Source organism: Rana temporaria, chromosome 2 (assembly GCF_905171775.1).
Source record: "Rana temporaria chromosome 2, aRanTem1.1, whole genome shotgun sequence".
Lineage (NCBI taxonomy): Eukaryota > Metazoa > Chordata > Amphibia > Anura > Ranidae > Rana > Rana temporaria.
The window spans coordinates 456,595,457-456,609,404 of record NC_053490.1 but is presented as its reverse complement, the minus strand read 5'-3'; the positions used below and the strand labels follow the sequence as shown (position 1 = coordinate 456,609,404).

General features: G+C 41.7%; 1 protein-coding gene across 1 annotated transcript in view; it reads right to left on the bottom strand.

The window, feature by feature from the left end:
* The window catches only part of TAOK1 (TAO kinase 1), a 137,704-nt gene that overhangs the window by 19,075 nt on the left and 104,681 nt on the right, over positions 1-13,948 (bottom strand). The window contains exons 11-15 of the mRNA XM_040338555.1: positions 11,241-11,322; positions 10,704-10,871; positions 6,420-6,623; positions 2,510-2,644; positions 890-1,126 (exon numbers count right to left, since the gene is read on the bottom strand). Of these exons, the coding sequence (XP_040194489.1) occupies positions 890-1,126; positions 2,510-2,644; positions 6,420-6,623; positions 10,704-10,871; positions 11,241-11,322 (826 nt within the window). The remainder of the gene's footprint in view (positions 1-889; positions 1,127-2,509; positions 2,645-6,419; positions 6,624-10,703; positions 10,872-11,240; positions 11,323-13,948) is intronic.

Below are 13,948 nucleotides of genomic sequence, written 5' to 3'. Positions count from 1 at the left end.
TTAACATATGTAGGAACATTGTAATTTTTGAGGTCTCATACATTGATTCAGCATTATCACAACTCACAAAAAAAAAAAACTTTGAAGGAAAAGAATGTTAATTACATGGTCTTAAAACATCATTAAACACAAAAGCAAACATTAGATGACAGCATACCAATTCTTAAATGTGATGGCTGTATAGTTTCGGTTTTTAGGCCTTCTTTCTTCTATTTTCACCTGGTAATCCAGCCACCAAGTCGGTTTTTCACAGCACAAGCTCTCCAGCAGAATGCAACAGTTTACATGGCTGAGACAAACAACTTAACACTGGAAGGGGCAATTCAAATGATCATCTTATTTATTCATGCAAAACATTTATTCCATAAATAAAAAAAAACGGCTGTAATTGGTTATAAAGTGTGAGCTGAAATTTGGCTTGTTTGTTAGTGGTTCTAAATCTGCCAATACATTTTACATCTGGCCAGTAACACACCACCTGCATTAGAGTGCCTCACTATGGGTGAATGAGCACAGGGGGGCTCCTTTAGACAGCAGCATTGTCAGTTGGGGGGGGGGAGCGTTATATGTACTAGCAGATTTAAATATACCAACATTCAAGCTAAGCCCACGCTAATAATTTATAATTGGCTACAGCAGTTTTCTTTTCCCTTTTGTGATAAAGATTTTCCATAATTAAATAAGCTGATGCTAGCAAGAACCCATGTCAGTGTTAAATGGTTGGTCTATCAACAGACGTACTGGCTGGATCACCAGGTGACAGAAGAGAGAAATCCCAATTAAAAAAAAATGAATGCAGACATTATAGCTAAGAAATGGTAAGTTGCAATATAATAAGCGTTTGCTTTTGTGGTTAACACTGCTTTATGTTTAGATCCCATTAGTTCACCTCTTTGTCCATGGCTGCTTGGTGTTTTTTAATAAGTTTCTCCATTTCTCCTGCAAAGTTGTTACGTTGGTTTTCCAGATCTTTGTCCAGTCGGAGCCGATGTTCGTCCATCTCGGCCTTTAGCTTGTTCTCCAGTGCCATCAGTTGCTTTTGATGCTGCCGCCTCATGCGCTTGTATCCAGACATCTGTTCTCGCAGTTCTGAGTCTTGCTCATGTTCCTGGATTTGCCTCGTCACCTGAAAATGACGGAATGGATCAACATTTATTTGGTTTTCTTGTCAAATTAATTTACTTTTGAACCAGTGTTATTTTAAAATATGGTCAGTACAATTGCTGCCTTTTTTAAAGACTGCTTGCCCGACGACATGGATACATACAGGAGGTCCCCTAGTTACAAACATCCGACTTACAAACGGAGGGAGACAACAGGAAGTGAAAGGAAATCTACCTCTAGGAAGAGAAATTTACTCCAGTAAGAGTTATTATGGGAAAAAGGGGTCTCTACTGATGCTTTATCACCAAGGCTTGTTTCCACAACAACCCAAAATTTTCAAAATCCAATTGTCATTGGGACAGAAAGTGAGTTGAAATCTTCTGAACAGGGGCACAGACAGCAAAATAAATGTTACAGGGGTGATAACCCTTCCCTAGGCCATCCAAAAAGCTTAAATATAGCTTTTTTGGCTGGAGCTACACTTAAAAAAAATGTACCCGTTCAGACCTACAAACAAATTCAACTTAAAAAACAAACCTACAGACCCCATCTTGTTTGTAACCAGGGGACTGCCTGCAGTATGGAAATTTCTATCAACCACAATGCAAGTAGAAATGACAGACAGTAGAATGATTTCTGTAGAATTCCCTCAACCCAAAACCTTTGAAAGTTTGGCATCTTACTAGCCAAGTGAATACAGCAAGGTCTTCATACATTCTCAAGCCAAAGATGTCAGGGTGACCATACACATTACAATCATATTCATTATCCACATTAGTCCAACTACAAATGTGATGCATTTAACATATACATTTTCTACATATATTCCATTTCTGTACAAAGTGAGGAACAGTTAGAACCCATGTTGGATTTACATTTTCTTTCTTTAACCCATTTCGAAAAAAATATCCTTGCATTTTGTCTTGGGAACGGTTTCATGAGAGGTACATGTTGCAGTGACAACTGTCAAAAGGTGAGAGATTCCCCTCATTCTCCAGGACAGGAAGTGAAAGCAAATCTCCACAGTGTGGACGCAGACAGCAATGAAACCTGGCAAAGGTTCCAACTCCAAAACTAGAAAATATTCTGGCTGCTGTTTAGTTTAAGAAAACATGTCCAAAGCATACAAATTTACATTAGCAGCAGGTTACCGTTTCATGGTTCTTACAATTTGCATAAACTGCACATATAAAAAGGATTGTTTTCCGACATGTTCATATACTACCTTGCAAAGAATTTTTGGACATTTTTTACTGATCCAGAATCATAAGAGAATACTTTGATATTGCAAGTTGAAACACATGTAGCACAGTTTACCAAAGCAACACAATAACCAATTCATTGAGGAAAAAATAAATGATTATTATGCCATCAGTCAAGGATACCATAAGAGAAATGAACCTACCAATGAGGCAGTACGAATAGTGGCAAAGTGCTCTCTGTTGCGATAATGAGACTTGTGACGGGACACTTGGGGAGGAGATTGTGGCTCTGATGGTCGAGCTCTAGCTTCTGGTTCCTCTGGGTAAATTTCTTCCTCCTTAATATTAAACAGGAAACATTAGTAACAAAGCTCAAAAGGAAATTCACTGTCTACAATGTTAACTTCAGAACAAAAACTACCATACTGTCAAACACATTAATGGGGAAGATAATTTTTACAATTAAAAAAAATTAATAAAAAATGCATATTTTTATGCAGGTGAAAAAACATGTTTTTTTTATGTTTTTTGCTAAGGAACTGTAAAGCATTGCACCCATGATCAGTAAGAGCATGGGTGTAATGCCACAGTTCTGCAGACAGACTGTGTGCATCTGTCTGCCCGTACCCCCGATATAGGCAGGCAGTTACACTGACAAAAATCTCAGTGAACTACTAGAGCGATTAACAATCACTCTGATAGTTCTTTGAGAACTGCAAGCCAAAAGCAGTTTCCCGGCTAGCAGTCAGAATGGGGACTCAGTGGGGTGGGGGGGGTCTGGTGAATTTGTAATATGCAACACCCTGAATATGGGTGTAACATGTAACAAAAAGGAACAAACTGCAGAACCCAAGAACCAGATGCTGGTTGCAGACAACCACAGCATTTCTTTATGTGCACTGGAAGCAAGCTGGTCTGGGTATAAAATGCATCTCTGATGTGCAGTGCTCAAGCTACCCACCCAACACCATTGAAGAGAGAGGTGTAATAAATATAAAAACCTCTAGAAATGCGTAACCTTCCAGTGTGGACTGGATTAATCTATATGTAAAGTCCAATTTTTTTTTAAAAGCATGCTCATCTAAATGTTATTCTTAAAAACTACTTGCGGGGAATGGCAGTTACAAAAATACCGTAGTTATCGGCTTACAACACGCACAGGCGTAGAACACATTTTAAGAGGGAAGTTTAAAGCGGAGCTCCGCCAATTTTGTTTTACTGCAGCAGCTGACTTTTAAAATAAGGACACTTGCCTGTCCTGGGAGCCTGCGATGTTGGCACCCGAAGCCAATCTATTGCTCGGCTCCTGCCATATTCAGTAAGTGAATCAGGAAGTGATGCTTTGCAGGTTCACTTCCTGGTTACCTACTGCGCATGTGCAACTTGCGCTGCGTGATCCCACTGGTCCCTGCGTGTCTCTCAGAAGACAGCGGGGGGATGGAGAAGGCGCCAGAAGTGGCATAGATACCCATGGGTGACTACAGTATCTATTACCAGAAGTGGGAGCAAAATACCTTTATAACACAGGTATCTGCTCCCCCTCCCCTCTGAAAGATGCCAAATGTGACACCGGAGGGGGAAGGGTTCCGAAAAGCGGAAGTTCCATTTTTGGGTGGAACTCTGCTTTAAGGAAAAATAAAACAACATTTAAATTAAAGAAGTTTAAAGCAAAATAAAGGGTCACAGTCCATCAATGCAGCCTGATCGGTGCCCATCTTCAGCCTCACCAGTGCCCATCCACGCAGTCTGCTTAGTGCCCATCTGCAGCCTCACCATTGCCAATTAATGCAGCCTGCACAGTGCCCATCTGCAGCCTCTCTATTGGCCATTAATGCAGCCTCACAAATGCAAATTAATGCAGCCTGCACAGTGCCTGGTTTCCACAGCGCCAAAATCACCTGTGTAGCCGGCAATCAGTCACACACAGTCTCTGTCCATTTGCTGTGTGTGACTGAGCACTGGGTGCACTGGAGATCGTGGCCGTGTATAATCCGGCGGCACTCAGCACTCCTCTTCTCTCAGAAAACAGCAAGAATCAGCGTATAACAGGCACACACGATTTCCCTGTGATTTTCAGGGGGGAAAAAAGTGCACGTTAAACGCCGTTAAATACGGTACTTCTGACAAGTTTCCCTGAGGCTTTTCACACTTGTCCATTTCACATCTTTTCGATGGAAAAAAAGACAAGCGAATGGCTGAAGAATACAAAATGGATCAAAAAGGAAGAATATAAAACAATGACTGGGGATATAACCTACAGTTCTGCATGACCAACAGTCCAATCTGTGCCTACACTTAGAGCCACGGTGCGATTGGCGGCCAAAGAGGAAAGGTGCGTGCCCAGGAAAAGTAGTCGGGTGAGCCGCACACATGCAGAGCAGTACACAGGTGCTCTCCTTACAATTCTCGTTAAGCCATGGGACCTGATAGTATGACCTCTCTGAGCCTGGCTTCCCAACCCGACCAATGTAGCTGGAGAGCAGGAAGGAACAAGTGAGCTGGAGGACTGCGATTATTACCACTCTGGGTGTCCCAGGTAGGCAGTGCAGCACAGCGCTCACCAAGGGTTGCCCTGACAAGGGAGCGGCAGTATGCTGTGCGGTGTCAGTGTGCGCTGTGTTGTGGTGTCATTGGCTATGCAGGTGTGTGAATCTTGGTGCTGGATTGTACTCCCTCCCACTGTGCTGCAGCTCCTCTCCTCACTGCCCGACTGAATGAAAGGGGGAACAGGGGCTCCTGATTGAGAGAGAGAGAGAGAGAGAGAGAGAGAGAGAGAATGGATGGGGGTTGCAGAGGAGACAGCAAGAGAATGGAGGAAAAGACCTGGTTCTAGAGAGAGAAGGCAGAGGATGAGGAGGGAGTCTTGTACACAAGAGGGAGAGCAATATTTGCAGAAGTAAAAAAAGTCCATATCCCTCTGGTTTGCCCCAGTGCCATGTCCCTCTGGTTTGCCCCAGTGCCATGTCCCTCTGGTTTGCCCCAGTGCCATGTCCCTCTGGTTTGCCCCAGTGCCATGTCTCTCTGGTTTGCCCCAGTGCCATGTGCCCTGTCCCTCTGGTCTGCCCCCAGTGCCCTGTCCCTCTGGTCTGCCCCCAGTGCCCTGTCCCTCTGGTCTGCCCCCAGTGCCCTGTCCCTCTGGTCTGCCCCCAGTGCCCTGTCCCTCTGGTCTGCCCCCAGTGCCCTGTCCCTCTGGTCTGCCCCCAGTGCCCTGTCCCTCTGGTCTGCCCCCAGTGCCCTGTCCCTCTGGTCTGCCCCCAGTGCCCTGTCCCTCTGGTCTGCCCCCAGTGCCCTGTCCCTCTGGTCTGCCCCAGTGCCCTGTCCCTCTGGTCTGCCCCAGTGCCCTGTCCCTCTGGTCTGCCCCAGTGCCCTGTCCCTCTGGTCTGCCCCAGTGCCCTGTCCCTCTGGTCTGCCCCAGTGCCCTGTCCCATTTTGTTAAAGTTGTTGTTGGTAATGTTTAATTGTGTAACTTGATTTGGCATAAAACATTAACAGTATCATTCCAAGAGATAATCTACAAGGGCATGTTTAGGGGCAGAATTAGGGGCAGGGCAGTGTATGGGTTAGGTGAGGCAACAGGTGGCGAGTAACACTTGAGGCCTGGCTAGAAGTTCAGGGCTTATAATTTTGAGCCCTGCTATAGTTCATGGAAAAGGAATACTTGTCATGTATAGAAAATTTGTCCCAACATTGTTTCAATGTGTTAAAGCAAAGATAACCCCACCCCCCCCTTCTCACTCACCTACTGTCCTAAAACCTAAGCATCTTAAAATATAACCAGTCATAAAAAGAACTGTAGTGGCGATACAAAAGGCAATAAGCATATCTTCCGCTAGACAGTTCCCACCATTACGATGCATCTGTGTTGGGACAGGAGTGAGCCAGTAGCTACTGCTAGGCGAATATCACCTGACATTATCGGGGCAGCGGTGATAAAGTTCAGGTTACAGTTTAAGAACCTGAAACATTATATATTACTGGTACATTTAATATTGTCAATTCTGAAAATCATTGTTTTTCTGTAATATTTAAACATTCGGAACAGATACTTACTGTATGTACACACGCTGTATAAAAAAAGCCATAGAATGATTTATTCAATCAACAAACACTCACAGGTTTTAAATGGATGACCGAGCTGTTGGACATCACGGTATGATCTCCTTCCATCATTTCCAATTCACTCTTGTCATCTGAGGCATCCGGAAGACTATTCACACTACTGCTTTGGCTACTGGCACTAATGGACATGCTTGGAATAGACTGGTTACTGCCGATGCTGTTCACGGTTCCTGTTCTGCCAACTCCATGCTCTTGCTCCTAAGAAGGAAATCAAACCACCACTGTGAAAAAAACCTTCCACCACTCATACACCATCATATATTCTCTCCTGAACAAGACTTGTTTCTGCCTCTAAACTCCTGGTAATGCCAATAGTATAAGGTGAAAACTCTGTGCCAAGTGAATAAATATATAATAATAAATAAAATAAGCTGCTCCCCTCAAAGAGTGAATGCTTCTGGTTGTATGGGTAAAATATAGGGGGTGCTAGTACATAGTGAGAATAGCAATAAAAATTATAGGACTGCACTCCTAAAGTCACTAGTCCTTACCAAATAAACAAATGTGCACAATTCATTATCAAACATATGATTGAAAAAAATGTGAAAAACAATTTGTGCGAATGATATTCAGTCCCAATCTAGAACACAAAAAAATGAATCAAAGTCCATAAAACACCAAACGTCCATTCCATGCTAGCTGTGATATACGGAAGTTGCTTAATATCTCCATTTCAGCCTATGTGAGCAGGCACTATCCTGCACAAGCTCTCATTGACTCTCGGTTTGGTTAAAGAAATCAATGTGCTCTGGTAAGCATCCAGTGTGTTGAAGATTGGGACTAAATATAAGCACAAATTGTTTTTCACAATATTTTTCAATCATATGTTGTTTGATAATGAATTGTGCACATTTGTTTATTTTGTAAGGACTAGTGGACTGTAGGAGTGCAGTCCTATGATTTTTATTTCTATTCTCACTATGTAATACCTATATTTTACCTTTACCAATGCCAATAGTATGCATGCACACATAGGCTAACATGAATGAACATTAAGAGGCAGAGGAGAGAAAAAAAACAAAAAAAAGAACGAACACACACCTATTTGAGCTGAAGTGTGCATGAGGCATTAAAGATTAAGGGTTTCTTTGATTTGTCAAACTAGGCGCAATAGACTAACAAATACATATTTAGCTTTCTAACCAAATAATAGGCATTGTGTACATGTATTAGACATGAAACACACAATGTTGCTTCATATCAACTGTAGTAGAAACTACCAAGCAGAATCAAAGTATAAATGACTGGCTGCTATGAGCCCACAAAACCCATTTAATTTCAGACACCTCAAAGAACATTTTTGAGGTTGACCGAAACCTAAAAAAAAAAAAAAAAAAAAAAAAAAGTATAAAATATTTTATAGAAAATGTTTATTACCCTTTGTCAGATAATACAGAATTGTGAAATCATCAGTTTTCATCAGCTGCTATACTACTCACTTGATATACATGCTGAAATGGCCATGAAATACATTTTATGTGAACAAAACTAAGACAGTTGAGAACCCGCATTGGTGAAAACTTAAGGGGTATAAATGAAGACGATAGCACGCTTGCACAACATTTTGCGGCCAAACATGGGGGACAAGGTAAAGTACTGCGGATCAATGGAATTTGTGCCTAAGGCCCCTTTCACACTGGGGCGGGAGCCGCGGTGGCGGTATAGCGCTGCTAAAAATAGCGGCGCTATACGTTTTAATTGCTGCGGGATTCAGCCGCTAGCGGTGCGGTATTAACCCCCGCTAGCGGCCGATAAATGGGTTAATACCGCCCGCAATGCGCCTCTGCAGAGGCGCATTGCGGGCGGTATTACCGCGGTTTCCCATACATACCGCTCCAAAGATGCTGCTTGCAGGAGATTTTTTTCTCTCCTTCTTTCCCAAGTTCACAAGAGTTTCTAAGGCGGTATAGCAGCGCTATTTTTAGCGCTGTACTGCCTGAAAAACTCATCAGTGTGAAAGGGGTCTTAAAGTGGATGTAAACCCGATTCATGAAATTTGAGCTAAGCACATATCTGCAGTGTTTTCTTATCTCTCTTCAAAGCAAGTCATGTAGCTTTCTCCTGCTCTTTTCTTCTGTTATAAGCATAATAATGTCTGACAAGTTCTCCTCAGGAGATGAAAGCAGCCTGAATTGTGTCGGTGAGTTTGCTAAAAAAAAAAGATTAGCACAAAGCTAAACTACTCACAGAAAAGCTCTGAAAGTCTCTGCCTGACAGTCTACAGCTCTCTGCTCACGGAGCTGTGAAAACAGAGTGATCAGCGGGGTTTGATCGCTTGGTTCTCAGCGTAGAGGCGCCGGGTGATAGATGCAGCATCATACCCATGCTGCATCCAACTAGGCAAGTATAAACCTGCAACAAAAATAATTCCTTTTCTTCTTTTTTAATAGTAACCTACTATTTTTAAGAGATTTCTGTTCACCTCTGAAAGGTTCTTTGAGGTAGCGCATTTGGTTACAAGATCCACACCAGTATTTTTGGTTCTGTAAAAAAATATCAGAAGGTATCCAAGCGCTCTATGGACGTGGTGGAATATGTGTAATAATCAATAGTTTTGCAGACAAGCAGCTGTTATAATAGGGTAAGAAATGAAAAGCAATGTGTCTCTGAATAGAAGCACCAACAGCGCTAAGGTGACTAATTAAATCTGTAATTAACCTTCTGCTAAATTAGTCTCACTGAGTGAGGATGAATGCAATGTGTATGACCACAAAATGAAATAGGTTTAAAATGTAAAATCATGTAAACCAAAAGGAATAAAATGCATAAAGTCCATTCACAGAAAAAACTGTAAAAAGTCTCTTAAACCGATGTATTTCATAAAATCCTTGAAACTTCCAATTGTAAAATAATCTTCATACCGGGTCTCCCTTAGGAGTTCTACTCACCAGATGCCTATGGTGTGTTCAGCATTAAGAACTCCTTGCTCATACTGGGATTCCTTTCAATGGATTGCCTTAAAAGTCTCCTCAATCTTCCAAAAATATCTCTTTCCTCCTGTTGTCACCGTATCTCAGTAGGTTTGGTATAGGTCATAAATGAGGGAGTGTTTCATGTAAGGCAAGTGAAAAGACATATAGTGTAATACTGTTTTTTATTGAGAACCATGCCCCATAAAAATATATATATGCTTACAAATGTTGAAGATAAAATACAGCACATCAAACGTAGTGAACTGCAGCTCTCGACCGCTCTAGGTGCACAATCAGCTCAGCTCCAGCTGACAGGCTCCCAGTTCAGTGTGAACGCTGTGTGTAGTGGAAGAAGCACGTCGTGTAGCCACGCCCTGACGCGTTTCGTGATTGGCTCACGTCTTCAGAGGGCGTGAGGGCGCCCTCTGAAGACGTGAGCCAATCACGAAATGCGTCAGGGCGTGGCTACACGACGTGCTTCTTCCACTACACACAGCGTTCACACTGAACTGGGAGCCTGTCAGCTGGAGCTGAGCTGATTGTGCACCTAGAGCGGTCGAGAGCTGCAGTTCACTACGTTTGATGTGCTGTATTTTATCTTCAACATTTGTAAGCATATATATATTTTTATGGGGCATGGTTCTCAATAAAAAACAGTATTACACTATATGTCTTTTCACTTGCCTTACATGAAACACTCCCTCATTTATGACCTATACCAAACCTACTGAGATACGGTGACAACAGGAGGAAAGAGATATTTTTGGAAGATTGGGGAGACTTTTAAGGCAATCCATTGAAAGGAATCCCAGTATGAGCAAGGAGTTCTTAATGCTGAACACACCATAGGCATCTGGTGAGTAGAACTCCTAAGGGAGACCCGGTATGAAGATTATTTTACAATTGGAAGTTTCAAGGATTTTATGAAATACATCGGTTTAAGAGACTTTTTACAGTTTTTTCTGTGAATGGACTTTATGCATTTTATTCCTTTTGGTTTACATGATTTTATATTTTAAACCTATTTCATTTTGTGGTCATACACATTGCATTCATCCTCACTCAGTGAGACTAATTTAGCAGAAGGTTAATTACAGATTTAATTAGTCACCTTAGCGCTGTTAGTGCTTCTATTCAGAGACACATTGCTTTTAAGTATTTTTGGTTAGTCAGTAAACTTGTTACATAAATTTTCCCTTTTCTTTTTTGGTTATATTTGATCACATTGTCATTTCACACACCAATACAAAGGGGTTCTGAGATAGGAATTTCTTATTTGCATGATCAAAGTTGAACTCCCTGTAAAACGACAATTAGTATGAGTTTGCATTTGTATACGACAGAGCATCAAGGGTGGGTCTCATACCTCTTCCTCCTCTTGAGTTTCCACAGCAGGTCCATTGTGGGCCTCCTGGAAAAGCAGCTTCTTCATTTTACGGTACTGTAGGTTATCCAACTCTCTGACTGCATCCTTTGTCCTTTGGATCAGGTCAATTAACACTGTTTCTGGTCGCTCACGCAAGGCAAACATGTGCTGTAATAGAACGTTATAAAAGATAAGAAAGCTTGACTCTTAACACACCGTAACTTAAGAAGAAAACCAAAGACAAGCAATGGCTTAATCTGCTTCAGAAAACAATTAATGAGTGTACTATAGGAAACAAGACTAATATGTGAAAAGGTTTACCAAATATATCATCATACTGTATATGGACAATGACATTGCGTAGCTCTGGATGCATCATTACAAGCTCCTGTATATGTGCCTGCAATGGTCAATGATTGGTCAGTGAGTAAAGTACACACGTAATTCAGAATAAACCGTTATGAGCTTAAGCTATAGATCAACAACTATAATTGGGGACGATTCACCCTTCTCATAAACATACCACACGTCACTGACCTTAAGCAGCTCATCTGATGTTGGCCTGTCTTGAGGGATTTTCTGGAGACAAGAGTCAATAAAGTTTCTGAAGTAGTCAGACCTTTAAAAAAAAGAAAGTGTACACAGATTTGTATTGAAGTACTAAAAGGGACATTCTCAATGACAAAGATTATTATAAGCGAAAAAAACTATTATCTGAAATATATAAAAAAAATCACCCCCATTCCTTTCCCCTTGTGGATTTTTTCTATAGCTATCCCGGAATAGATACCTATAAAATTGGATTCAGGCACATAGAATAGCATTGTATGATCTGAAATGTATTCATGCAAAATGGTATAGATTTAAAATGTTGCATGCTGAAGTTGGTGTACCTTTAGGGAAAAAAATAAAAAATGGTTCCTATGCACTGCAGCCAAACAGACTCTGGCGAAGGCTTGGTGGTCCTCTATATCAACTTCTACCAAAGTCAAAAATAAAATGTCCAATGAAAAACTTGCTGCTACACTTCACAATAAAGCCCATAAATTTGAGAAAATCCTGTCTCCTTGGATCGAACCCCAACTTCTAAAAGCAATTCTGGGAAGTTTGAATTCCCCCATAACGGCGTGTAGGTATGAATGGGGGGGGGGGGCTCTCCGCCTACGCATTTGCCAATTCCCAGATCTTGCAGTGGTGGTAAACCATACCCTTGCGTCCATCCATTTTGTTTAGATTCCGTCTGTCGCCAAATAGGATCTGAAAAGGGTGTGAAGTTCGAGCAGGGGATCATGAGCATGCCAGAGTAAGATACCAGAGTTTATCCTCCTTATCAAAATAAAAAAAAGTGGCACAACTGAGTGGCTAGGTAGAAGACGTTAAGATCGGGGAGGGCAGTACCACCCAGGTCTGTGGGATTCTTCAGGGCACGCCATGATAGCTTGTGGTGAGTTACCCCAAACAAATGAATTGAGGACAGAGTCCATCGTTTTAAATATTTGCAGTGGTAAATAGGTTGGGGAAAGCCAGAAAATATACAGAAGTTTAGGTAGCAGAATCATCTTTACCAAATTTATGCGGCCCATTACCCTGAGGGGTAAGCGAGCCCAGGTTTGAGTTTTAGCTTTAAGTAGCATGAAAATACGTTCTACATTCAATCTGGTCAGCACAGGTCCAATCAGCACTGCCCAGGTGTCCTGCAGCCTCATAGTACAAGCAGGGAAGGATGAAAACTCCTCCTACAAGTTTTAACCAAACACTGATAGAAGTCACAAGACTGCTCTAACTGCTGATGAGAAAAGGGTATTTAGCGGTTTATATTTACTAAAAAAAAAAAAAAAAAAAAAAAAAAAAAATGAAATTCTATGTACTGTGGGAAACCAGATATAGTGAATGCAGGGTCTTGGGTTTAGTAACACTTTAAGGAGCTCTTAAAGTGGAACTTCACGCTTGAGCAACATTAGCTACTTGTAATCCTTATGTTGTGTCATGGAAATTTTATGAAGATGTATTTAATATGTATTGTCATAGTGTCACCCAGTGTTACTTCTCCCGCAACCCGATCTAAAGAGCCGACTGGAGCGGACCGACGCTGGTTGAGATAAACTTCCTGATTTAGAGAGGGGCGTTTGCGGAGTGGGGATGTCTCCCGGCAAAAGGGCCCCTGTGTGAAGCACAGACGTTTGCCTGGTGGGGATGTTTCCTCTCTGCAAACGCATTATCGGTTTAGCGGATATATGCTCTTGTCATCTCTGTATGCCTGATCAACATGGAGGTGGTGACGTGAACATACACTTGCAGATAAGCTCCCCTTATCAGGAACTGTATTCATTGGTTATTGTATTATTATTGTATCGTATTATTGTTGCTGTTGTATTGTATTCTTTAGCTATATTTCTTGTGTTGTCAACTCCTTATATGGACATTTCCTGTGTAAAGGGGACATCCTGTGATGTTCCCTCCCACGGAGGAGGCGATAGGCTGCTGCAGCCATCACTTCCTGTTTGTGAGATCTTGTGATAATAAAAAGGAGCCTGTGAGAGCATCGGGGACCGGTGATGCTGGGATGCCGAGATGAGAACATAACAGTCTGGCGATGATGTCTCTTGACTTGAATTAATGTGAAATCGAATGAATGGTGAGTGAATTTTAACTAAGCTGCATATCATTGAGACAAAATGTGTTATTAGAGACACGATATCTGGCTGTGTGCTCTGCGTACAGCCTGATTTCGCTGACAGTCGCTAGCATTAGCAAATAGACAAGTAAATATGGTATACTTTCCCATTTTAAACTTAAAAAAAAAAAAAAAAAAATGTTTATTTCTTCAGTTACTTCCTGGTTTCCAGGCCTAAGCAAATGATAACATACATCCCAGGAGTCTTCAGGGGATGAGGAGGGATTTTCTCAGCTAAGCGCACACTCATGCCTGCATACCTGAGCTAAGGGCAGATGGATTGCAGGAGGATAATGCTACATGAATTATCTGCCTTTACTCAAGATGGCCACGGACAGAAATGCTTGGGGTGTTTTTCAAAGCAGATTCTCAGCAAGATAAAGCCTTGGTTGGATGGGCAGATTCTTTAAATATTAAAAATGAATTGAATTGAAGTTTTGGCTTGTGGTGCTCAGATGCAGTGTAGTTCTGCTTTAAGCCAATTTAGAGAGTGATGCCTCATTTCTGTGCCCTTCCTCTGCTAATGAACTTTAAATAGCAAAATACAGAGAGCTCATTGAAGTGCATGAGA